The following is a 27,033-nucleotide window of genomic DNA, read 5'->3' as shown; positions in this document are numbered from 1 at the left end:
GAAATGTAGCAGATAAACAAACAAAAAATAACCTCACACCACATTCCAGGGTTTCGTGATGTTCGCTATCAGGGAGGTGAAGGATGATTCTGACTCTCAGATTTCCCAAAATGGCAACAATCCCTATGTTTGTTCTGACACCCCACCCCAAACCCAATCCCCTACTGTGATTAGCAACAAAAACAAAGTTTAGAAAAAAATACCAAATAAGAGGGGAACTGGGAGACAGATTTCCACTTCAGTCTTGTTAGAAAGGAAACCCAAGAAATAAATTACAGGGTGGCTGCCTTAAGATGGAAAAAAGAAGGAAGAAAAGAGGAACATCATGGCGTACTTCCAAAATCGGCCGAGATAAAAGACTCCCTGAAATATCAGTCAAATGAATGACTGTTTTCTCTGGACAGAAGGCAGCTGTGATGGAAATCCTGAGATGGAGCAGTGAAAGCTAAGGGGATTCGCTCTGTAGGCAGGGGTCCCAGATTTGCATGTCTTGATTTGACACTCAACTTTTAGCATCAGCACAAAAAGAAAGAAAAAAAAAAAAAATCCTGAAGGAGCTTTTACCAGAAATACTTTTTTCTTCATTCTCAAAAGATAAGCACTGTTTCAAAGAGAGAAATTTGCTTAAATAAAAAAAAGTCAACAAGCATACAGTACCTCTATTATCTGCCAAACTAAGTGCTACAGGAACGTAAATAAGGACAAGGCAGCTCCTGCCCCTAAGAGCTCTATAAATTGTTACTGTTGTTCGGGGACCATTTCTGAAATGTTTGAAACACAGCACTTTCTTTTCTGAAGTATCTCAACCACTGCAGGTTACAATTACTGATTTACAACTCTACGCAGGTCTGCCCCCGGCCCCCCACAAAGTGAGTGTAGAGAATCAAATTCATCTCCGTGTGGGATCTACTCAGCCCATATTTTAGAACCTGGAGGACTCCACAGTGCGATTCTATTAAATGGTCCCTAAAACCAAATAGAAGCCACATTCTAGAAAGGATGAATCAGTCACTTTGATTTCATTTTAACGCAAAGAGGACAGAGTCAAATAATTTGAAAATCATCTTAATAGATGATTAATAGGAGGCACTATGACACTTGTATACAGGTTTCTGTAATAATTTTACTGCATAAGGAATGACAGAGATTGCATAAATCATTAGGTCAACAGCATATATAGGAGGATAAAACAAAACGAACATGATTATTCTGACCCAATAAAACAGGACAGTCCAATTCTTAAAAATATCACAAACTCCCCAAATGTGGTTCCTTTTGGGAGAAAATTTACCTCTTGCATTTTTTGGATATAGTAATGACTATGGTTCCATGAAACTAAATAGAAAACTGCTTTCCAGTCAAAAAACATAAAAAAACAACTTACATAGAAGTGTGTAGCCCTCTTAATACTGGATGTAACAAAAATAAAGACATCAGGCTGCCTGCTTTTGCCTAAAGCATGGCTTTAATTTTCTATTAATAGTGACAGTTTATGTAGGATACTACATAGTTTCCTATGTTATGAAACAGCACAAGTTGAAGAATCCAAAAAATATTGCAGGAGTGAATTTCTTCCTACGGGAAAAGTGTAGATACACTAGATGTTAAAATTTCCATTCTTCATTCAATTATTTGCCCCATTCAAAAAAAAATACAAATAAATATTTCCTTACAAATGATGTTCATAGCACATTGTTTGGGAAAAAAAAGATTAAAAAAATCTTAATTTACTCTTCCTTATCATTAAATAAAAATTCTAATATACAGACACATTAGATATTTATATAAATTGTAGGAGTCAGTTTGTCATTTCTTGTTCACAATCCATGTTTAATAATATGAGTCTTTACAACAACACGACTCACATCCCAAATGCAGGTTTAATTCTGCTGCAAGTCGCTCAAGATAATTTTTTTCTGTTTTTCTTTTTAATTAAAAAAGACTTCATCCTTGGAATTTTAGAATTTATGTTTGAGTTGTCTGAAAAAATACAATTTCAATGCAAAAACCACATCAAGCATTTGAGAGTATATTGCTGGTGCTGTAATCTTTTTGCATGTCTGTTTTCACAGAAAAAAATGATAAAATAAACAACATGTAAGACTTTTACATGGTTAAACGTAAGCACATGATATTAATGATCTGCCTCATGCACACACACACAAACTCAAAAATGAAGGAAAAAGGCTCAGACGTTTTTCTTTTGCATTTGTTCCAGCTTTCTTCTTAGAAGACCATAATTCTCCTTAGTTCCTGATGCCATTGGGTCAAGCCGCAGAGAGATCTCATAGTGTTTTTTGGCCAAGTCTAGATGTCCCCAACGATGATAAAGCACAGCTGAAATAGCAAGAGATCAATTTCATTGGAAATGCTTCTGAATAACTTGTGGTATTCCCAACCACTTGTACAAAGAAATATTACAGAACCTCTGCAAGCAGTTTTCAAAAATCATTGTTTAAAACAATATTGTTTGTACTGCCAACTTTATTTATTGTAATCACACTCCCTGGTGAATGTCTGTTTAACCACCCCCAGTTACTCCCAGGGTTCTTCATATCATTAGGCGTGATCCATCTCCCTACAGCAACATTGTTACATAAAGAAGCAAAAGGAAGAGTACACTAAGTTTCTTGATGCTGCCAGGAAATTTCCCGAAAGCCAGGCTGCACAGGGCTGGGCTCCAGCATTGCTTAGCGCTCTGACCATGTAGAAGACCAGCCATTTACTTTAACAAAGAGTCTCCTATACCTTTTGGCAAAATAATAGCTTGTTTGTTGCCAGCTGGAATTCAGGGCTCTAACATCAAGATCTGACCATAAAATGATAGTTAAAGAAATCTACTTTTTTTTTTTTTTTGGCTGCGTCGGGTCTTAGTTGCGGCACGCGGGATCTTCGTTGAGGCATGTGGGATCTTTCGTTGCGGCGTGTGGGCTTCTCTCTAGTTGTGGCGTGCGGGTTCTCTCTTCTCTAGTTGTGGCGTGCAGGCTCCAGGACGCGTGGGCTTTGTAGTTGTGGCGCACGGGTTCCAGAGCGCGTGGGCTCTAGTTGAGGCACGCGAGCTCGGTAGTTGTGGGGGGCAGGCCTAGTTGCCCCGCGGCATGTGGGATCCTAGTTCCCTGACCAGGGATCGAACCAGAGTCCCCTGCATTGTAAGGCAGATTCTTTACCACTGGACCACATGGGAAGTCCCAAGAAATCTACTCATTAGAATGGTAAGCCTCTGACTATTACAATGATTCTCTAAGTAAAACTATCTTTCTATGTGGGCAGTACAGCAACCACTGATGCTTCATCACTTTTCCAAGGGGAAGCTACAGAGTTTATAGGGAAGAGATCTGGTGAAAAAATACTCACGTGACTGAGCCTTCCAAACATCAACATGCTATGTTCTAAAAATCTAAATTATTGAGATGCAAAAATGAAAGAAAGGAATTCTAGGGAATAAGTCATTGTGAACGCATTCTTAGCCAAGACACAGAACAGAAGAACGCAGGGAAGACCAGGCTAGATAAGGAAGGTCCACTACAGAAGAAGCAAAAGGACACATGTCAGACTGCAAACTTCCAAAGTACTTCTCAGTTGAACTATCTAGGGCTCTTCACTCAAAGAAAGAAAATCTGAGTTTTAACATCAGAAGGCGATTAACTAGTGGGGGATTTTAGGAGTTGTTCTGATCATGCAATTAAGATTTGTAAATATGACAGTTACTTAGCTACCTTATTAATGTGATAATTTCCTTAAAATGCCATATTTTAGAACCAGATTATAAAGGCCAATACAGGTTAGATTTGAATAACAACTCTCCCCACAGTGATTTTACAGAAATGCACCTGTTTCATTAAAATTACACAGAATTTCGATATGATTCAAATTGAAAAATCTCCTTACCCAAATTGCCATGGTAACTTGCAGTATTTGGATGAGCTTTAATTGCTTTGAGGAATAAAGCTTCAGATTCCTAAAAAACGAAATACATAAAAAATAAGGTACTCCACACGATGCAAAAGTTATATGCAGTTTTATCGCCTATGGGTTTCAAACTTTGAACGTGCTTGTTTTGCTCCACCAAATCCTTCTTCTGGAAACATCTGGGAGCCCAGCAGGGCCACACCCTGTTGAGAAGAGGCTCGGAAGGGTGATCCATTGGGGCAGTGTGTGACTGGGCAAAGGTGACAGGGCAGTAGTCAGGGGATGGTGGCCGCAGAGAGGATGAATATGTTAATGACTCTGCCACCTGCCTCCCTGAAGTGGTGGGAATTCTGCAACTTTAAGCAAGTAGCTCAGTTCAGGGTCCAGGGCAGGATGAGCAAAGGTCAATCAGGAAAGTGCCGGGCTGCTGAGGACACCCACACAAATGTCATTTCTGGTCAGCATCGATGAGCTCATTTCTAAGATTCTCAAGGTAGGAGGTGGAGTCTGTTTAACCTCCCCTAAGAACGCACACCCCCTCAACGACCCAGAAGCAGCCCATTCAGCTGGAGGAAATGAGCAGAGAGAATGAGGGAGAAACAGCCACCTGTCACCTCAGCCACTGCAGGACTGTACGCGAGTGTGACCAAATGCCCCTGAAGTGCGGAACCGATTCTCGGAGAGACTTGCATTTCCCCCATACAGTATTCACTTCCAACCCAGCCAGAGAAACACGGCCAAGTGTTTTCTCGCCTGCTCATCGTGGGACCATGGCCGACTGCATGGCCCCTTTTTACCATAATGTTGAAAAATAAAGATGCCTCATTGCTCTCAGCGACAGCTGCCGGGGGTGACTATCACACCATCTACATTCGTGTCCCTAAAGGGCCACTCATGCTTTAATCAGGGTCACAGGCTCAGCTTCAACAACCAAGGCTGGGGGTTTGGGGACAGGTTTTTACCTTCTATCTGTGACCTACGTGAGCTTCTCCCAGGGGGCCTCCCATATCCAGGATCACATGTTTTATAAAGTGCAGGGAGACCAGTTTCCTTTGCCTTGTGCTGGCTGGGCAAACATCTCTGACACCACCTTTTAGACAGAGCTGGCAGAGAAAAATCTGTATTTTAGAAATGTGGTCTGTGAGGGAATGAATGAAGATGTCAGGATTACACGCAGGATGTCAGCAAACGTCACTCTCAGAACTCGGCTCAAAGTCAGGGTCTACATTCCGAGTTGCGGGAGAGAAAACTCCTTCAAGGAAGTCTAAGTTTTCCTGCTGTGTTAGGTGTGCTGGAAACAAAAATGAAAACAATGCAAACAAACGAAAAATCAAATGGACTGTGCAGATCTGTGGCTGTGCTCTTTCTGATGATTTTCAAATGTTTCCATTTAAAACCTCAACTATAAGAAATGGAAAGGCTGGGGAACCTCAACCTACTTTAAAATGCTCCTCCACATGCAAAGGAAGCAGTGTTATCTGGAGACAACAGATGTAGAGATAAAAGGCAAGTTAGAAGTTCTCTCGGGGATGCTAGATTCATTTTTTGATTCATTTAACTCATTTCTCAAGCGCCCACAAGTGCGGACATCGTTCAGGACGATGTGCAGTCAGAGTCAGGTTTGGAGGATGTAGTGGGGTTTAGGAGAGTGGGCAATGGCGCAGGGGTGAGGGCTTACAGCCTGTCTAGGGGCTGTAGGTCTTGGCAAGGCAAGGCTGGTGGGAAGGAGTGGGTATGAGGATCAGGGAGGTAATAGGGGAAGAAAAAAAGGACTCAAAGTTTCCAAGCCTGGGGACTTCCCTGGCGGTCCAGTGGTTAAGACTCCGTGCTTCCAATGCTGGAGGCACGGGTTCGATCCCTGATCGGGGAACTAAGATCCCATATGCCTCAAAGCGTGGCCAAAAAAAAAAAAAGTTTCCAAGCCTGGAAGACAGAAAAACAATGGCACATTGAAAAAAAAAGGGGCATCAGGAGGAAGAGTGGGTTTGTGGGGCACTGTGAGTGTGGGTTAGACATGCTCCATTTTGGGTAACATTGGGACTGGAGGCCTCGTTAGAACACAAATGCCCGCAGGTATTCAACGCCCATGAAATGCTCATCTATTAAATCAGGCTTTTTAATGGCCCTGTTCTGGGAGGCGATGAACTATTCAAAAACTGATCTTCTGTGGAGGTTCAAGGATGCTTCAAGACCCAAGTAATGAGCTGACTTATGCCAAGGAACAAATAAATAAACTCATGTTTAAAATCAGTGATTGTTTTTCCTCAACAGATAGGTAAAATAACATATTACTTTCTAAAGTGTGTTAGACAAAATGTGTATGACCAAGGTTTAGGGTAACACCAGGGACAGAGTAAGGCCTTGCAAAGGAGCAAGTGAGGGTCCTTCTGTCTAGGCGGCAAGGACTGGGCAGTCGGAGGTCATTTCAGCCACGCCGGCCGCCAGGGTTGCAGCATCATCTCAGCAGCATCCTTAAACCCGCGTCTATTCTCCCAAACAGGCTTTCACAAGGAACACCCTGCAGAACACTCTGGCTGGGAAGGGAATGTGGGTGGTCCAACGTGAAGTTGAAACCACCAGTCACATAGCAAGAATAGCTCCCTCTTCAATTCACCTTCCTTTCTTCCAGTTCAGTTGAGACAAAGTCTCCGTTTGGTGGTGGTTTGGGGTCACCCCCCAATACCTTCCAATCTCCCTATGAGGCTAACTGAGGGTTCACCCTCAGGCTCAGAGCCTGAGCCAGTAGTAGTACCTACCTGAGATTTAGTAAAATTATTCTATTTTCATTTACCTTATATTTCTAGTAAAGATAGCATGTTTCCACTTTAATTACCATTTGTGTTTAAAATCTATTTAAAGAAATATATCAAGTGAATAATAAGTAGTATCTAGATGTGGCCAAAAAAAAAATTCATAAGGGTATGACATAAATGTCTGGAGTTGGGGAAACTGCTCTCTAGACGTAATCTGCTCTTAAACTACAGGGCCCGTGGAACAGGTGATGCAAAGAGAGAATCAGCACGAGAGGCAATGTTCACCACTGAAAAACATCACTTATGATGCAATAGGCATCATAAATGCTAATGGATTTTCATGATCCTTCGAGTTTCATTCAATAATCACTATACTAAAATTACTGCCATGTATGTATACATGTATACAATGTTTCATAGTTATAAATTACCTTCTTGTGCATTTCTTTCTTAGCACCATGTCCATTTTACAGAAGAATAAACTGAGGAGTGGTTAAGTGATGGCTCTTGGGTAAAAGGGCTGCTCGGATTAAAAAGGTGCCCCATTATCACCTGGATGTAATGAGAATGCTCACATCGAAGTCTCAAAATAGATTCCGGAAGCCTGAACGTTTCAGAACCGAACGTGGGATGTGTTCCATCATTTCACAGTGGTTCACTGGGCACTTACAAAATGCCCAGTGGTTGGGGAGGGGTGGAGCGGCAATGGAGACACGAAAAGGGGACTTAAGACTCCGGCCTCAAGGAGCCTCCAGGCTCACTAAGGACATTGACCAGGAGTTAGTGATCATCTACAACAGCAAATGCCTAGGTGGAAAGGGAGGTGCACAGACCACAGACACCTGTCCTGATGGGGACGGTGGCCCAGCTGCAAGGTCTGCTTGCCCCACCCCTGCAAGTCACCACCACGTCACCTCTTCGTCCAAGCGTCCCCGCCCAGTGCCCGAAGTTCAGTTCCTTATTTCAGATTTCATCCTCTGTTTTCCTATCTTAGGCTCAGCACCCTGGCCTAGACAGTTAGGATGCAAAATGTGTAGAGAAACAGGAAACCCATTTCTCCACTCTGCTTTATGGAGTATTTTCTACTTTATCTGGAAAAAAAAACATACAAAACACCACTGTGAACTGGAACCCAAATCAACCCCAGGTCCTGTCACCTTACTAGGAATTCCAGTTTATAAGCTGTGAGATGATAGAAAAATCAGCACATGATCACATAAGCTGCATCTCAAAGATGGTCACTGGACACTCCCACCCCGTCCCAGGCTGACAGATGGCTGGAAAGTCATTAGAAAGGAACCCACACACCTCACCTCCCTCTCCTCTACACAAGTAGGTCTGTAAAAAATAAAACGAAACCCCTCAAAAGGTTATCTGGGGGCAAAATCTAGAAATTCAAAAATGTATTCTGATGCTATTAAACTCCCTGATTATTCAATTCAAAAAGGATAGAAATGCATGAGACATCTTACTACTGTATTGTTACAGAAAATTATACCGATAATGATATCTAATGAGCCGAACAGGAGAAGTATGAATTAATCACTACTATTAGGCCAAGTGTGATCAAAATCAGATATGGCCGCTGATTCAAAAAGGAAATATTTCTCTCATGAAAGGACGAAGACACAGCTTCTAAAAGTGTGTTTTCTGTAACATCTGTGCTAGGAAGCCTGGATGCTGGTTAGAATGCATACTCCCTGACCTTACCCAATGGAGCCATGGGGAGAAATACGGGCATCTGTATTCTCACGGGCTCCCTCGGTGGTTCTGATACACAAAACTAAAATCTGAGATCAGTGCTATTAGGAACAGAGTCCCCTTCAATATCCAGGGAGTTACGTGCCTTCTGATTCAAGGTCTACTCCTGGCCCACCCTGGGACCCCAGTTAGTTAGAGGCCTGATGCAATATCTTGTGGTTTTCGTTGGTCAGAAACTTCTAGGGCTTTGCAGATGACCTGTAACTTCCTGTAGGTGAGGAAAAACCTGGAAGCAGCGAGAACCCATCCTATATTCTCCACGGGCTGGTACTCTTTTTGTGCAGAAGAGGACGAGCCCCAGCACCAGGGACAGAATCATAGCTCCATGCCAGGAGCTGGGGCATCTGCTAGGATTTTTTTGGCTTCTCCTCCCCTCCCACGTTTGAGCAATGCTGGTGAATTCTGACCAGAAAGCATGTGGAGTCTGAGTCCACAAATTCACCTCTTGCGCAGCTTCTCAAAGCAAACTGACTGAGCCACACTGGTACGCAGCTACCACTAGTTGGGCCGAATTCTGAATTTAACTGGGCAGACGTTACATCGATGGTTCCTGTCAGATGCTGGCATTCACTGCAAGAAATCACGGCCTGCAGTTCACACACCTTGTATTTCTGGGACTTTCCCAGCACGTTTGCCAAGGAGAACATCAGAGAGTGGTCATTAGGTATTAATTCCAGTGCCTCTCTTCCCACAGCTTCGGCTTGGGCTAAATTACCTGTGAATGAACAATGGAAAACTCAAAAAACATGTTCGCGTTGTACTAGTATTTTAGTCTCTCTCTCTAATTAACAGGGCTTATGTGCATTACGTACAATGATTATGAATAAACTACTTAAGAAGATCAATGTAGAACATGTAATACACACACACATACATGACACTCGACACACACACACGACCTATCAGTTGCAAAGCCACCGCAGTCCAGCACAATTCTGACATACCAACAGCTTTTGATTAAATTCTGCCAAAGCATGTAAAATCTAATTTCAATTTCCCCCAGATACCAGTTATACCCAAATCGGAGAAAACAAGTCTGCAGAATAAGGATATCACAGCAACAGTTTAATAACTGAATGTTTATAGTATTGAAGCTCACATTCTACACTTTCATTAGGAACAAGAGGTGTATCTCCCTCCACACTGAGTAGATGGCTTACTAGCTTTAAATTCTGCCAAATGAAAACTATCATTTCCTATGGGATGGCTGGATTTTTAAAAGTAGGGGAACAGAGAAACTTCTAATTGATTGAGTCTCGCATGGGCTAAGAAACCAGGTTACCAAATTTATTACCATTATATCGAAAATAAGAATCTCTGAGTGTAGGTTTGAGAGCACCTCCTTTGAGTACCATCCATGAACTTTAGAGCATGGACCTAGCACCATCCATTTCATAAGCCCAGAAATGGATGGTACCTGCTCCAGGTACCTCCAGCATCCTGGATGATGGCCATTGCCAGATGACAGGCTTCAGGAGAAATGAGATGTTAGTGCACACCTGCCCCCATGACTCAACACCAACTCTAAGCGAAGTGTCACCTTCCCAAACATTCATATTGCAATATGTCAAAGGAAACTCCATATTCTAGAAGTACACACATATTTGTCATGTAAAATATTGAACCCCATATTAATTAAAAACAAACAAACAAAACTCTAACACACACTAGGGGAAAAAAAAAAAAGCACAAGCATCTGTTTCCTAATTATCCAACGGCACTATACTACGGACTGACTGAATCGCTTCTCCACACCTGTGTTATCAAGGAGGATGATCATGTTGTTCCAGGCCAGGCTGTGCTCTGGCTTCAGCACGGTAGCATTCCTCCACGCGTTCAGTGCATCAACGTGACGATTTAGATCTGCATACTGAACAGAAAGCAGGGACACCCCCAATCAATATTCCAGTTCTTTTTTGTGCTTTCTTTCTACAAGATATAACCATACCAAACCCGAAACCAAACCGAACCGAACTTGTATTTATCGAGCTTCTAATTTTTCATATTAACTCATTTAGCCTCCAAACAATCTCAGTGAAGGAGAGAACTATCCCCGTTTTACAGATGAAGTAAATAACTGAGGCACAGAGAAAGGAAGTAACGTGCCCACAGTGCCATATCTAGAAATGGGAGAGCAGGGACTGAGACCAGGTGGTCTAGAGCCTACAACCTTTTTTTTTTTTTTTTTTTTTTTTTTTTGCGGTACGCGGGCCTCACACTGTTGTGGCCTCTCCCGTTGCGGAGCACAGGCTCCAGACGTGCAGGCTCAGCGGCCATGGCTCACAGACCCAGCCGCTCCGCGGCATGTGGGATCTTCCCGGACAGGGACACGAACCCGTGTCCCCTGCATCGGCAGGCGGACTCTCAACCACTGCACCACCAGGGGAGCCCAAGCCTACAACCTTTTAACTACAACCCATAATTTAGTGATTCCAGGTGTCAAAGCATGTTTCAGACTACTTCAGAGAGGTTAAGGAAAAAACCTAATCCTTAGTATTTTTCCAGAAAGACTTCACATAGTCTATCTTTGATAAGGTATTATTTAAAATGGTCAACAAAATATTTAATGTGATTAAAAGCTCTATGTGCCAAATTCACCTTGTGAAGAATGGTCTTCCTGCCTACATCTAAGCTTCCTATAAAACTGTGAGTACATCAGACATACTTTATGAACTGGTTGGAAAAGTCTTAAGCAGTAAATGTAAACGTCTTTGCCAGTTTGGAGCCTGTTTGCCTCCTTCAGGAAGGAGAGAATGATCTGTTGCTTTCTTTTGAGAGGGAATGTTAACATCGACAACAGAATATGAAATGGCTGGCTGTCAATCCGCATAGTTAATAAAAGCACGCAGAGGGGGAAAGTGATGGATTGTTTAACAGGTGACCCTCTTGCCCTCTTTAACTCTGTTCAAATGCACATCTCATCTGAATGAACACGGTTCCCTTAACTCTGCAAAGAAGTACACAAGATTACAATTTATCAGAGTTTAAGGCTATTTCCTTATTTACTGTCAGGTCTGTCTTTTCATTAGACAACAGAAACATTGTGACTTGCCCCATGACCCCACACACAGCAAACAGGTGGCACGGTATGCAAGAAAAAAAAAGGTTTAAGGAATTACAGAAACATTTGTGAATATCCATTTGCTAAAGATGTCGGAATTTCCCAAGAGACTCAGAGACTCCAGTTACAATACTTTAGCCCTTACATGAGGAAACATGTAAAGTTCAAAGACTTAAAATAATTTAGGATGCCCAATTATACCAACATTTAATTCTCTTTATACTTGATGTTCCATTGATTTCTCAGCCAGTTCTCTCCAGCAAGTGACAGGCAATTGAGTCACGTGGAGACGATCTGCGGTGACATGCTTTCAAAGGCACCCAGGAAAACCAACATAACTTCGTTTACACAACAAAAACATTCTTTACATATTTTATTATTTATTATTATTTTTCATTACTATTTATTGAAGAACAACCCCAGCCTGAACCAGGTAACACTCCTATTCTGCCTTGAACTTTACCTTTTATACCATCTATACAAAGTGAACAAGCACTTTAAGGGAAACAGAGAAAAATGGTGATTTAGAAAGAACTACCCATTCTGAAAGTGGACGGGTAATAAGCATGTTATTTACCTATTAGTCCTATGCTCAACCTTCTATGCTCTGCAAACTACATTTCCCATGGTGCTTTGCTACTTGGCCCCCCGGTCAAGTCTCTCTGCCAATAGAAGTCACAGGTGATGATCAGATAGTTGGAAGACAGAGTAGCGCTTTCCCCCCATTCTCACTCTCTCCTTCCTTGTCCTTGGCAGTGTCTCTACAGTGGCCATGTCCCCTCCCTCCACAGTCCCTGGACTGGACTTTGGTCCTTCTGTCACAATCTCAGCCTTCAGGTGATGGTAGCTCCTGAGATGTGGTGCCTTCTATGAGCTCTTAAATTCTGGTGGCATCACTCCATTCCATGTGTTCCCCTAACCCTCGAGGGTTTCCTTTTACTCTCTGAGTTAATGCCACCTTTCCATGTGTGTTCTTCCAACAACTGTCTAACCCATTCCTTGTATTGAATGTTCTCTATTTAAAATACTTAGCATGGGGACTTCCCTGGTGGTCCAGTGGGTAAGACCCTGTGCTCCCAATTCAGGGGGCTGGGGTTCGATCACTGGTTGGGGAACTAGATCCCGCATGCATGCATGCTGCAACTAAGAGTCTGCATGCCGCAACTAAAGATCCTGCATGCCACAACTAAGACCCAGTGCAACCAAAATAAATAAATAAATAAATATTTTTAAAAAGAGAGAGAGATTATTAAAAAAAAAAATACTTAGCATGGTTTTGATTTTCCTGAATGGATCCTGCCTGATGCAATTAGTCCTTGCAAAATGAACTGTTTCCAGTCACTATTACCGTAATTTTCTAATGTTAGTAATGTGTCCCAAATAATCCAGCTCTTCCCAATTTCCTACGGCACAAGAGAAGTTCATTATAGTCCCTTCTTTCCTGTATCCAGAAATCAAAACACATTTCTGTCTCCCACTACTGAAGAGTGACTAAGGAAGGTTTTTTCAAAAAGGAAACTCTTCAGTTATTAAGTTCCTATTATTTGCCGATATAAAAATATACTGGTTGAGCTGTTAAAGATTAAGCTCTTAATGCTTTTAAGCTGTCAAGCAGGCAAAAGCTGGATAATTAAACAACAAAGGAGAGCAAAATCTTTAAATAACCAAGAACAGTTGGCAGGAGGGAACACAGAAAGATTACTTCACGGTAGCATAATTAGTAAACAGTACACAGAGAACAGTACAAGGTCTCAATATAGTCAGTACTACAGATGATCTTCTAAGTGAGAGTGGGGATGAGTTCCAGGGCCTGGAGCACGTGTTAAAATCTTCTATTTTGCATTCTATCTTCCTTTCTTTGGACGTAACTTGGCTCATTTAGCATTAATTCTCAATTTTCCAAACCCCAAGGAATTGCAGTGACAGGCAGCTACTGGGGGAAGGAAGAAGACCGCTAAGTATTAGAGCTTTAAAGTATAACTGAGGGCTCCAGGCAGATACACTTACTTCACAATACCCTGAAAAAAGAGCTGCCTCCAAAAAAGAAAAAGAAAAAAGAATGAAAGAAGATTTCGTGTGGATCTCAAGTATAATATGTCACGCAAGTCCTAGTGTAGACACAGTAAACAGAAACAGTAATCCCTGCAATAACCACCGATGCAAGTATTTGGATAATACCCAATTTGTTCCCAGATCCCATTCTCACTTCATTAACTTTGCAAGGACCCACCCTGCTCTGTGTGTGACTGGATTTTCTGGTCTCTACTGGTATTATCACAGTGGAGTTTTACTGTCTCTCCCCTACTCCAAGAAAACAAGATAGAGGACCCGAAAATGCCACCCCAAATATACCATTTTGGCATAAAGATTATTGCACTGAAGGCATTTGAGAGTCAACAGATGCAGAAAGCAGCTTTCCTGGAGCTTCCCTGATCTGACTAAAAGCAGAAACTTCTGAGAAAGGAGGAGGGCCTCCCCTCCTGGGGAAGTTTTATGGCTATGGAGAAGACGAACCTACACAAACACACCTCACTTCATTATATATGTGAGGTTTCCCCCATATATTTACCTTCCCACAGTTCGTCAGCTTGGAAGCCTGAAACCTCTTTCTTTGTCTTGTCATTTCTCTACAAATGTATAGTTCTCTGCTAAGAAGCTACATAAGCCCAAGTTCTAACCATCCCTTTGAGTTACCCCACTTGTCTGCCCACTGCACACGGTAATAAACTGTTTTTCTCGTTATCACCTCCATCACCTCACAGAACTACCATTTTGTGGGTGTGCACTTATTTTCTTTATTAAGGAAAGCAAGAGTTTTAATAATTAAGCTGTGCATCCTCATGGAGGCCTTTCAGAAATGATGACAAAGTCTATTTCACTATCATTAGCAATATATGCTTTCAGATTTTTTTTTAATTAATTAATTAATTTTATTTTTGGCTGCGTTGGGTCTCTGTTGCTGCCCATGGGCTTTCTCTAGTTGAAGCGAGCGGGGCTGCTCTTTGTTGCGGTGCGCGGGCTTCTCACTGCGGTGGTTTCTCTTGTTGCGGAGCATGGGCTCTAGGTGCACGGGCTTCAGTAGTTGTGGCACGTGGGCTCAGTAGTTGTGGCGCACGGGCTTAGCTGCTCTGCAGCATGTTGGATCTTCCCGGACCAGGGCTCGAACCCGTGTCCCCTGCATTGGCAGGCGGATTCTTAACCACTGTGACACCAGGAAAGCCCCACGCTTTCAGATTTTAAGATTATTGAACTTACTGTATGAGCTACTGCTGTATTATTTATTTGAAGAAAGAAACTATATTTAAAAAAAAAAAGTCAAGAGCAATAACAGCTTTATAAATATCCTGTTAGTAACCAAAAAGAGCAAGTCTCTACAAAACACATTATGTTCTATTTCCATTGAATAATCTCAAAGCCCTTTTGTGGGCTCCTGAGCTTTCTTTTATGGGGGGATAGTTACCTGTAAAAATGCAGGAACAGTCCCTTGAGGCAGCAGAAGAGGAAAACTCAGAAGTCACATTATGGGTTTGCTTTTTTTAAATTTCAGTTTTTATTCAATTGGTGTTTTAAAAACAGAGAGACCAATGTTTATCAGGAAGTAACCCCTTGGAATACTGTTTAATAGGGCACAAAGGGACTTTTAAAAATTGTAATTTATTCCTTAGTTTAACCTGTTGCCTTTATGATCTCTTAAACTTGGCTAATTCAAGTTGGCTTGCTCTCTAATTAGAGCTAAAAAAAAACTACATGTGAGGAAATCAAATAGCTACCTTCAACTGAGATAAAAGTATGTGAAAGAGCTTCATAAGATGTAGAGGGTTAGAATGGGTGTCACTCTTCTCACTTTATTATAAAGAAGGAAACAAAACCAAGCTTTTCTGCCACAGCCACAGGGCACCATGTGCTTACCAAACGCCCGAGGTTGTAGTAACAATCTGGGTATTTCCTCCTGTGCTTGATCGCCGTCCGGTAACTTTGCTCGGCCGCCTGGAACCGTTTCAGGCTGTTTTGCACGATGCCTAAATTCATCCACGCGGCAGCGAAGTCTGGCCTGGAAGATAAACAAGGAAAAGAAAGGCTTAGCTCCCAGAACGCTGGAGCGCATTTCCATGCCGTGAGCATGATTATAAAACAACGCTTACTGTATCTGTACAGCCAAAGACAGCAGCTCCTCTGCTTCCTGGAGCTCATTCCTTTCTTTTAAGATATTTCCCAGATTATTCATGGCATGAACATACTTCGGATTTAATCTGGAAGTGGAGAGAGAAACCAAGCCTGTAGTCTTCACTAAACTCTCAGGAATTGGCAAATTTATCTTAAAGTTGGGGTCCTCGTGGGGACAGGTTTTTAACGCTAGAAAGTTAAAATAAGACATGTGTACTGTAAAGACAACATTTCTTCTGTGAGACAGGATGCTTGCAGTACCTCACAGCTTCCCGGTAATATCTAATGGCAGCTGTCTGATTGCCTTTATCAGCCAGGTTTTTGCCCACATTGTAGTGAACCTGAAAAGACAGAGAAAAATTGGCCATCAGCTGCCAGACTTCTCTGTTCAGAGCTGGGTTGCCTACCATACCTTCTAAACGAAAGCAAAAGATAATGGTATTAAAAAACAAGCCCCTACCAGAACTTTAGCTAAACCCCTACAGAGGCTGGGCCGAGCTTGCTGGTGCTTTAGTGCCCTGCCCTGTAAAGAAAAGATTTGAGGAAAGGGAGGTGACAAGCAGATGGTAACACTAAAGTGTGACAGCGGAATATTGGCTAAAGAACTCAACAGAGAAAACTGGGAAGTTAGGAAGCTGGGCTGGTTTTACTGTGAAACCCTGACGCCCCCTCCTTCTCACACACCTGCACCCACTAGGGCTGAGCTGCAAGGTCCAACCACACATGCATGTGAGGAAACAGTGACGATTCTGTACTTTAAACAAATATAGCACTTTCTTGTATGACACCTTTCTTCTGTAGCAATACTAGCATTCCACTTTACACTAATCAAATCCTCCCTCTCTTATTCCTTTAGGTAATGAGTGCACCCCAGGCACCATGTCGGCAGCTACAGATACAATGGTGGGCAAACCATTCAGACCCCTGCCTCCTGAGCCCTGGATGGGAGTCAACTGCCCTCATTAGTAAATGTGTCACTCGAAGGGGCCGGGGCTCTGGAGCAAGGTGAGTCTGAGGACGGCACCTGGTTGAGTGTCAGGAAGGCTGTCCTATAAAGGGCCTTCCAGCAGAGACCTGAACGGGGGTCATCCGGTAAAGGGGCTGCAGTGGAGCAAGTGTCCCAGGTGGAGCAGCAAGGGGCAGGGTCCCTGGCCTAGAGGAAGCCTGCTACATTTGGCTGAGCAGCTACAGGCAGCCTGGCATCGCTGAGTGCAGACAGCAGGGGTGACCAGGCTACACAGGGAACCCCGAGAGGCGTTGGGTACCGTTTAGTCTTTGCCCCAAGAGAAGTGGGAGGCCAGGGCGGGGTCTGTTAAGTGCCTGAGTTTCCTAGGGCTGCGGTAACAAAGGACCACAAGCTGGGGGCTTAGAGACAACAGAAATGTATTCCGCCGGAGTTCTGGAGGCCGAAATTAGCAGCAGCAAGGCTGGTTCCCACTGGAGGCTCTGAGGAAAATGTCCACGCTTCTCTCATCTTCCGACCGTGGCCGGCCAGCCCTGGTGTACCTTGCTCTGTGGCTGCAGCGCTCGCATCTCTGCCTCTGTCTTCACGTGGCCCTCTCCCCGCTGTGTGTCCATGTCTCTGCTCTCTCTTATAAGGACACCGGTCATAGTGGATTAAGGGTCCACCCTATTCCAGTATAACCTCATCTTAACTTACATCTGAATGACATCTGCAAGGACCCCCCTTCCTAAATAAACAGGGCTTAGGATTTGAACACATCTTGGGGGCGGGGGGGGGGCAATTCAACCCATAACAAAAGCCAGGGGTAGGAGGGTGGCAGAGGGTCAGAATCAGATTTAGGTTTATGTAAAATAAGTCACACTGGGAAACTCACGTGAGTCAGGAGAAAGCCAATGCTGGGGGTCCAGGGAGAGCCTGTAGCTGCAGCCCCAAGAACGAGGATGGCGGACGGAGCTGGGTGGTGGTGAAGTAGGGGCACCTGAGGAACACTGAAGAAGCAAAGAGCCCAGGGCAGCAGAACTAAATGGACCCATGAGGACTATTACCAGAAGTATTTACCGATCATCAAACGCTCCTCTTGGAGGCTTACAACGTAAAGGCCAACAGCAATCTCAGAGGAGATGATGCTACAGAAAAGTCATTCAACTGGTGTGTGCAGCATGACTAATAATAACTAACAGCAGTGGCTGGCACGTACTGAGGGACTGCTTCGGCACCATTAAGTGTCTTGCCCTAGGTTGTGGTACTAGATTTGAACCCAGGCTCCAAAGCCTGTGTTTCTTCTCACTATATCACACCCATTTATCACACCCATTTATTATGGTGCTGGGTGAAAATGGGGCCGGGCTGCTCAAGACAATTTCTAGACCCACTCATTTACCCCATGTATTATTTTTTAAGGTAAAATAATGTTACTTTTGGGTGTTAAGGGCTGCACTGTGACCCCAAAATTCATATGTTGAAGTCCTAGACCCCAGTACCCCAGAATGTGACTGTATTGAAAGATGGGGGTCTTTAAAGAGGTCATTAAGTTGAAATGAGGCTCTTTGGGGCCTTAATCCAATCTGACTGATGGCCTTATAAGAGAAGGAAATTTGGACACACAGAGAACACCAGAGATGCCTGCACACAGATGAAAGGCCGTGTGAGGACACAGCAAGAAGGTGGCCATCTGCAAGCCAAGGAGAGAGGCCTCAGGAGAAACCAGCTCTTCTGATGCCTTGATCCTGGACTTCCGGCCTCCAGAACTGGGAGAAAATAAAATTCTGTTGTTTAAGCCACCCAGTCCATTGTATTTTCTTATGGCAGCCCTAGCAGACTAATACATGGTGAATTACAATAATGGTTTGAGCACAATCAAGTAGCATTATATCGGAACATTCAAAACCCCTTTTAAAAGAATAATCACATCCTGCCTTATCAATCTTAACCTACAGTGATAGCACGTCTTCAAAAATACTGTTATTTCTGGAAGGGTATAGAGCACTGTGACATTCTTTAAGCACATACGTAACAGAGATTTTTTTTTTTTTAATGTTTATTTATTTATTTTTGGCTGTGTTGGGTCCTTGTTGCTGTACCCGGGCTTTCTCTAGTTGCAGTGAGCAGGGGCTACTCTTCGTTGCAGTGAGGTGGCTTCTCTTATTGCAGAGCACGGGCTCTAGATGCACCGGCTTCAGTAGTTGTGGCACGTGGGTTCAGCAGTTGTGGCTCGCAGGCTCTAGAGCGCAGGCTCAGTAGTTGTGGCTCGCAGGCTCTAGAGCGCAGGCTCAGGAGTTGTGGCACACGGGCTTAGCTGCTCCGCGGCATGTGGGATCTTCCCGGACCAGGGCTCAAACCCGTGTCCCCTGCATTGGCAGGCGGATTCTTATCCACTGCGCCACCAGGGAAGCCCGAGATTTGTTTTTTAACTGCCAATTTTAAACTCTATACATCTATTTTTACCTCATCGGACAAAAGGAATCACAAACGGGGAAATCACAGGCGATAGAAATGTATAATATTGCGCAGCACACCCTGTATAATTTAAACTTCCTAAACCAAATTATTGTCCATCTGTAGGTGTTACCATCTTTATGCTATAGCTTGCAGGAGACTAGTTAATGCTATGGCTTGATGGTGGGTTTTGAAAAGTGGGCTCGAAGTGGATTGATTGTGTGCCTCCCCCAGCCCCAGTCTGGAAGTGTTTACCCACTCCCTCACGCCCCACACACAAAGGGACCGAATCTGGAGACTCCAACCTGTGAGTGAGGACGTATGTGCCTGCAGTCCCCAGAATACAAACACAGCTTCTACGCAGACTTCAACACAGCTCCTGCCTCTTCCGCCCCTGAGCTCCTGCTGCTTTCCTTTGTTACGGGGAAATTCTGTTTTCTCAATAAAAAGCTCAGACAAAGAGCTGAACTGCCCTCTGCAGTAGAGCCGCTGTTCTGTTAGACCCGACGCCACGGACCAGGAGATCAGGGGAGGGCGGAGGGTTGCTTTGCAAAATCAGACTGCAGTGAATTCAGTGGAACTAGTTAAAAACTGGACAGCCCCCTAGAAGACAAGCTGTCCATAATTAAGACTGGTAAACAGGCCAGCCTTATCCTATGCGTGACATGGAGGGAAGTATTTGAATAGAAAACAGCTGCCTAGATAACCCATTGTGAAAACCCAAAGCAAACCTCTACGAAACAGTTTACCTGAACTAGAGTTTAAAGAATGAGTGATTTTTGTTTCCCCGTAAATGTAAAGGATTGAAAAAGCCTATTTATCCTTGAACTTTCCCTCCTGCCTTTGTGATTCATACGCCGAGGCAACGAACCAGCACAGAAGCCACAGAGAAAACCCACCGTTGCAACCCAAGGATATGTAAATGCAAACGAGGTGAAAGCATCCGTAAGGGAAGGAGGTACGTTCAACAGCAATGCTAAAACCAGTTGCTTTCAAATTTCCTGTTAAAACTTCATGTTAAACTTAAAATGTTTTAAACACATAAAAATCCTATAACCCATCCTGGCTCATCCTTAAGGAAATACCTCATTGTGGTATATGATCCCTTTCGTTGTTAAAAGAATTTAGAATTGTATCCCAGGTTTGATACAAAGTGTCACACACTTTCAAGCCTTGAAAACTAAGAATGGCTGCAAATACAATCAGATACTTGGTGTCTCATCCATAGTAGGAATTTAATTTCTATTGTCTCAATTCAGTCACTAATACCGAGTTCCTACCATATGCAAGGGACTGTGGGTAATTCAAATGCAGACCAGGCACAGCACTGAGTCTCATTTGTAAATCTGGGCCTAATTGACAGCCAGGTGCCAATTGCTTACTTAATAGTCAGTGAATGTAAGGTGGAAATGAGTGCAGAAAAATGTATCTCCTGCAATAGAGTTGAATGAAACCAGTCTTTCTAAATGAGAGCTCTTCCCTGAAATCAACCTAGCTCCCCCACTCCCAAAAAAGGAAGTAAAGAGAACTTTATTATACTTCAGTTTATAGTGGGAAGTAAAAAAAAAAAAAGAAACCTATCTTGCTCATACTGAATGGCATCACTGAAAAATATTCTTGGAAAGGCTTATCACTACTGGGTCCATTCTGAAGATGAGGTCTTGTATGTATGTCGTAAATTTAAAAGAGAAAACCACACACACAGACATATGATTATGTGCAGGACCATCTGCACACCCCCTGTGTTTTCTAGCCTGTAACATACGAAATCATAAGGCAGACGTATAGGCTCAAACATCACATATGTCCCATACTCCCTCATTTACTAGGGTAACCTGGGCACAGCACTATACCAGGCCTCTATCTACCACCTAAGTTACTAACTTAGATAAAGTCAGCTCCATGTTTCCATGCCTCAGTTTCTTTCATTTGGAAAATTAAAGAAAATAACCTCTCTCTGACAACCTTCGAGGGAGAATAATGGAGATTAATGATAGAGCCTCTACAAAGAAATCTGAGTTCCTTCTGCGGAAGAACTATATAAATAGAAGGGGTAATTACTGCCATTCAAACAGAAAAGTAAAAATAAAGCAAATCTATTAACGTTATGAAATTAAATCACAGGCAATTTATTTTTAATAGCATAAAATAAATGGCTAGGTCAGCAAATCAAATTAACAATAAAAGCTTGAAATAATTCACTCTTATCTCAGCCTCTAACTATAAAACACGAACAAGGTTTTTTTAATCCAAGGAAAAGACAAACAAGGAGTCAGCACCTTTTATAGTATCCCTCACTCCACAGTCACAATAAGACATCAACTATTCATTAGAATTCTTCATATAATTTTGCCTGAAATCACCGTTTTCTCTTAAATATAGAATGTGGAAATGAGACAGAACTCCATGGAGTTTTTATCCTCCCCCCACTCCCCCATCACAATTAAGCATCCTAGGAAGCTCCAACTCTGATGACACCAAAGGAGAACGGGACCGTTATTTATTAATAATAATGATCTATACTAACAGAGAATTCTTCTAACCTAACTCCTTGGCCTCCTTTTTTTTTTTTTTTTTTTTTTTTTTGCGGTACGTGGGCCTCTCACTGTTGTGGCCTCTCCCGTTGCGGAGCACAGGCTCCGGACATGCAGGCTCAGCGGCCATGGCTCACGGGCCCAGCCGCTCCGTAGCATGTGGGATCTTCCCGGACCGGGCCACGAACCCGTGTCCCCTGCATCGGCAGGCGGACTCCCAACCACTGCACCACCAGGGAAGCCCCTGGCCTCCCATTTTGAGCAAGTATCATTCCCTTCTTTTCATTTAATGGGACAACCAAAACTAAAAGGAGCCTATGAAAGCAAACATTTCTGGATCACCCACTATGTTCTAAGTACCATGTCAGGGTACTTCAGAGGCCACATTTCATTAAAGCCTCACAACAAACCCAGGAGATAGGCACTGTTGTCCCGTGTCCCTCCCCCACCAATACCCCCCCCCCGCCCCTTTGCCCAAAGAGGCACAGCTGGGTAAGTGAAGAAATTCATCAAGGATACAAGTGAAACATACTTGTACCAGACTGTGTCAACAAAAACACTGCCAATTTTAAAGCCTGTACATTTATTTTTACCTAATCTGGCAAAAAGAATCCCAAGTAGAGAAGCCACAGGTTTGATAGAACTGTGTGCTGCTGAACACCCCACAGGGTCCTTTAAACTTCCTGAACTGAACTGCTGTCCACTCACAGGTATTATCATATTCCAGTTATAGATTTCAGGAGGCCAGAGCACGTGTTTTGAAAAGTGTGCTCTACATGGTTCGACCATGGGCCTCCCCAGACCCCAGACTAGATATGTGAAGTTACCTTCCCTGCCACCACTTTAATCCATGATTTGGACCAACTGGAAGATGAGTAAAAACTTGTTTAGGTAATCTGCTGTTTCACTGACATTGTCTGGTTTCAATCATTTCTTTTGTATTATTTTGGCTAAGTGCCATTTTAATAAATTTTGTCAAAATCATTTAAAAGAAAAAAAAAAGAAAAACCCCAAGTATATGATCAAGGTCATATGCCGGATTCCGTGTGAAGGTAAACATTCTCCTTACTCAGCTGTCGAACTTAAAACATGGCAGCCAACATACCTTGGCGTTGAGAGGACACACAGACAGGGCGCTTCTGAAAAGCTGTTCCTCGTTCCGCCACTCGCCGCTGCGAATCACGCATCTCAGCGTGTTTATGAATAAAATTCCCAGGACGAAAGCAGCAATCAGTTTCTTAAGAAGAGAGGGACATGGGAAATGTCATTAGTAAAATCCACCCACCGTCTTGGTCAGGAACGGCACCACCGCTCTGGGCCAATACCTTTTTCTTAGTATGTTTACTGAGAACTCCAAATCCGAAAGTCAGCAGCATGCAGTACCCAGCGCTGGGGAGGTACAGGACCCTCTCTGCCACCACGAAGCCCACCCGGAAGAACAGGTTACTCGCAGGAAGAAATGGAATGATGAGAAGTCCCAGGCCCAGCGTGAGGATCCTGGAAGATGAGAATTAAAATGGTTACTTTTAGACTGTTCCAGAAACATGTCCTCCTTAACATTAAATTCACGATAAAGGCCCGCCCCCCCTTTTTTTCATGCCAGCAACTGAGAAATGGCATCAGTAGAGAGGGTCTAACCAGGCAGCATTAGGATAAGACATAAAAATCTTACTAAGGCACTTAGCGTCAAGCATAAGGATAAAACTTACATGTCACAAAATTCATATGAATAAAGTTAGAATGATTACTTTGCGAGGCCTATGAATGCACCTGCCCCTGACTATACCTTAAACTGTGTAGGCGCTGAATAGCTCAATGGATATTGGTCCCAATTAGACCAATTTAGTCCCCCCTCCCTGCCAGACTTAACAGAAGTAATGCTACTTAACTGGTTTAAACTTCATGAAACCTGAAATAAACTAATATCATTTTCGGGTGCTACGGCATCAATTTCAGTCAAGTAAAAAGAAAGCCAAGAGCAGTGGAACACTTCTGGAAGTAGGCAATCATTCCCAATCTCCCACAGATGTAAGAGGATGAATTAAGAAGCAAGGTCAAACAACAAGGTCCTACTGTACAGCACAGGGAACGATAGTCCATATCCTGTGATAAACCATAATGGCAAAGAATATGAAAAAGAATATATATGTATAACTGAATCACTTGGCTGTACAGCAGAAATTAACATAACATTGTAACTCAACTATACTTCAGTAAAATTAAAAAACAAACAAAAAAAAGAAGCCAGGTCAAATGCGGTGGCTCCTTCCCAGACCCTGTGCCTGTAGTACTAGAAAAATCCTATTGCACGTGTATAGTGGATTGGGACTGTGGTTTGTCGCCCTTTAGAATTACGTACCAATGTAAGCCATGGGTAAACTTAAAACTGAATTTATTTTGAGAAATTACTAATCTAATTCCATCAACACTTATGCTTAAAGGAAATCTTCTTAAATAGCTTTCTTTCTCATAAAACACATTTGTTTTTCCCCCAATTATTTTCTCAATAACCTTTTTTTCCCTTTTCTGGGGTGTGAGAAAGAACAGGCTCTTTGGGGTGGCAATTTATTTTGTACCAAATAACAAGAGAAGGAATCACTGTAGCATCCACTAGGGTTTTCTGAAGCAGGATTGTGAAATAATGGGCACAACACACATCAATTACACTCTCAGTTCTGACCATAAATTACTCTTTACCACCTACAGCGAAAAGGATCTCAAAATGCTGCTTCACGGGGAAAGAGGGAGGGAGAGATAAAGCAGTCATCTGCAACACCCCCCCCTCCAAGTTCACTCCCCACTAGTTGAAGCCAGCCATGGATTCCAAATGGATAGAACTCATCCTGGTCATAAACATGTATTTGAAATAAAGGTCCTTAGATATTACTTCCACAAAATCGTTAAAATGATCAGTGCTGGATTTAGCAAAATGCTCTGACTCCACCCCGTGTAGAAGTTAAAATTCAGCTTGGCCTCTTACCGTCTCTTGTGGCTGTCTTCAGAGCACAGGGCTTGGCATATCAGGCCAATTAGGCAGAACCAGAGTGCTGCTAGAGCAATTACCCTCCAGTCCCCGACTGACTTAATGAGGGGGATGCAGCCCATTGACCAATCAAAACACAGCCACCAGGGGCACAGCAGCAACCAGGCATTCAAGGAATAGTAGTAATTATAGTTTATGGCCTGTCAGTCAAAAGAAAAACAAACATTTATTTGATACTGAACTTGGAAAAAAAATATATCCTAGCTTCACTTTGGAGGCATCCATATGTTTCTGCTCAAGGAGAGCAGTTGTATAAAATAAGATGTTGCCACGTTCTACTTGGGCACAGGCTATAGTTTGCAGTTTACTAAATGCATTGAGATTTTTAATAGATAAAAATACAGCAAAGCCACCAGACTCTGTTATACATTTGTTATATTTCTGGTGACACTATGTCCTGATTACTCACTGATGCCTGAAGTCTGTGACCCAGGAAATCTGAGGCCCAGGGGTCACCCATGTGCCGGACAACCTAAGTATAGGGTCCTACGGTCCTTGATTTCTGTCTCTGAAGGCACAGCTAAGATACCCTTGCCTTCAGAAAAAGCAAACCTTTACAAGAAAGTCTGGACACCATAGACTTTTAAAGAGACCACAGGGGGTGGTCAGGACTACATGCTTCCATTGCAGGGGGCACGGGTTTGATCCCTGGTCCAGGAACTAAGATTCCACATGCTGCGAGGTGTGGCCAAAAAAAAAAAGATACTGCCAATCTGGTTATATTTTATCTTAACCCCGCCATGTCAGTTTCCTTTATAACCAAAGTGATGGGGTTAGGGGACAATTTAAGGAGGCTGGCAAGAAACCTGACATTTTCTAAACCACTCCTCTTTAATTTTGTTTAGAAAGGAAATACAAAGGGTTTATACCTTCTCAATGCCCTAATAAAAACCTGGTTTCATCCTAGAACATCCTTGGTGAGAGGAAACACACGTGGAGGTGTTCTGCTTATGGGAGCTTCTGTGGGTGCAGGGGAGGGAGGGAGGGGAGAGCTGGGAATCTGGTGGGCAAAGAAGAGGACCCATCGGAGGGCAGACTCAGGACTCACCCTGACCAGCATGCTACTGGCGAAGGAGGCAGGGTTGTCGACTTCGGTGAAGGTCGGAGGGCCGGTGCCCATGATCTTCCAGCGCACGTAGAGCACCCCTGTTCCCCCCAAGGCCAGGAGACTCATTCTGAAGAGGAGGCCCTCAGTCCTGAGCACGCCAGTGTTCTGAAAGGACACCGCAAGGCCCCTGACGTCTCAGAGTTTTCAGATAAAAGTGTGGCCATGCCAGGTACAAAGGTGCAGCAGTTCTGGCTGAACCGCACTGACACCGTGCTTTAAAGGGCTGGCTATTTTAGAATTCAAAGTCGCAAGAAATACTTTGAAAATGGCATTTTAAATCCGCTGGTACTTGACATTTTCCGCATCTGGGCTGGAGACAAAAGCAGATACTCACCTCTAATGATCGGTCCTTATGTAGTACCTTCCGGACCAGTTCCAGAACATTTAATTTGCCTATCACCAAGATGTCAAAGACGGCATTCAGACCCTAAGAGAGCAAAGCAAGGAATCAGCGATGGGGCAGCCTAACTCTGATTAGATAACAATTATCCGTCACAATTTTATTGCTGAATCTAGACAAGAAATGTCCTGGATTAGATCATCACAGATGACCTCTTTAGCTCTAAAAACAAAACCGAAAAATCTTACTGTTCCTATGAAATGAGCTCATGTATTATATCAAATTTATTATCTAGTAAATCCCTGTTAGTCTGCATATAAGAGTACTATAAGATGCAGGAGAGCTAGACCTTTGGGGTTCCCAGGAGAAGCTCTGCAGAGGCCCCCCGCTTCCATTTTTTTCTTTACTATTCAAGTCCCTTAGTTGTAAGAGCCAGCACCTGTGCAGTGGTCACGCCTAAGAAGATAAAGGCAGTCATCAACCTTGAAAATCCAGCCAAGTAAGTAATTACACTTCAGGAACCCCAGGTGCTGCCTGATTTGGGCAAATGCCATGGAAGAGAGGGAGCAGAACGTAGAGTCTCCGGTGGGGCTCCGGAGACCTCTCAGGTTCACACTCCTGGCTGTCCGCTAGATCTCCCTTCCTGCCGGGCACACAGCCAGCCCTGCAGGAAAGCATGGTCACGTGACTGAGTTCCAGCCTATGGGATGTGGGCAGAAGTGATAACGTGCCATCTTGGAGGTTTGGACATAGGCTGGGGTGCCCCGCCCCCCTCGGTTTCCTGTCCAGCTGTGGCAGAGATGATGGAGCTATTCAGAGTGACACTGGAGACCACACCCTGAAGACGGCAGAGCCTCGGCCAGCCTGACCCGCCTGTGTGGAGGACAGCCACCGCTGCCCACAACTTTTAGGGGGATGACAAATAACTCCAATTACGTGGAGCCACTGGCCCTTGGGAGT

At 43.4% G+C, this 27,033-nt stretch overlaps 1 protein-coding gene across 6 annotated transcripts in view; it reads right to left on the bottom strand.

Annotated features, from left to right (window-relative positions):
* Positions 1 to 1,098: 1,098 nt before the first annotated feature.
* Positions 1,099 to 27,033, bottom strand: part of TMTC4 (transmembrane O-mannosyltransferase targeting cadherins 4) — a 62,325-nt gene continuing 36,390 nt past the window's right edge. For 3 of the 6 annotated variants that reach the window (XM_004273626.3, XM_033435083.2, XM_033435084.2), the window contains 12 exons: positions 26,068 to 26,160; positions 25,674 to 25,838; positions 24,563 to 24,765; positions 22,908 to 23,079; positions 22,688 to 22,819; positions 15,910 to 15,989; positions 15,627 to 15,734; positions 15,394 to 15,535; positions 10,179 to 10,293; positions 9,026 to 9,138; positions 3,889 to 3,958; positions 1,099 to 2,337 (listed from right to left, as the gene is read on the bottom strand). In XM_004273626.3, the coding sequence (XP_004273674.1) occupies positions 2,189 to 2,337; positions 3,889 to 3,958; positions 9,026 to 9,138; positions 10,179 to 10,293; positions 15,394 to 15,535; positions 15,627 to 15,734; positions 15,910 to 15,989; positions 22,688 to 22,819; positions 22,908 to 23,079; positions 24,563 to 24,765; positions 25,674 to 25,838; positions 26,068 to 26,160 (1,542 nt within the window). In that variant the 3' untranslated portion in view covers positions 1,099 to 2,188. Of the gene's footprint in view, positions 2,338 to 3,888; positions 3,959 to 4,871; positions 5,013 to 9,025; positions 9,139 to 10,178; positions 10,294 to 12,737; positions 12,888 to 15,393; positions 15,536 to 15,626; positions 15,735 to 15,909; positions 15,990 to 22,687; positions 22,820 to 22,907; positions 23,080 to 24,562; positions 24,766 to 25,673; positions 25,839 to 26,067; positions 26,161 to 27,033 lie in introns of those variants that run through there. The other 3 variants (XM_049701170.1, XM_033435085.2, XM_033435086.2) reach the window with 3 other exon arrangements.

Source organism: Orcinus orca, chromosome 18, assembly GCF_937001465.1.
Source record: "Orcinus orca chromosome 18, mOrcOrc1.1, whole genome shotgun sequence".
In the NCBI taxonomy this organism is placed as follows: Eukaryota; Metazoa; Chordata; class Mammalia; order Artiodactyla; family Delphinidae; genus Orcinus; species Orcinus orca.
The sequence above is the reverse complement of the archived record's forward strand: the minus strand, read 5'-3'. Positions and strand labels throughout refer to the sequence as shown.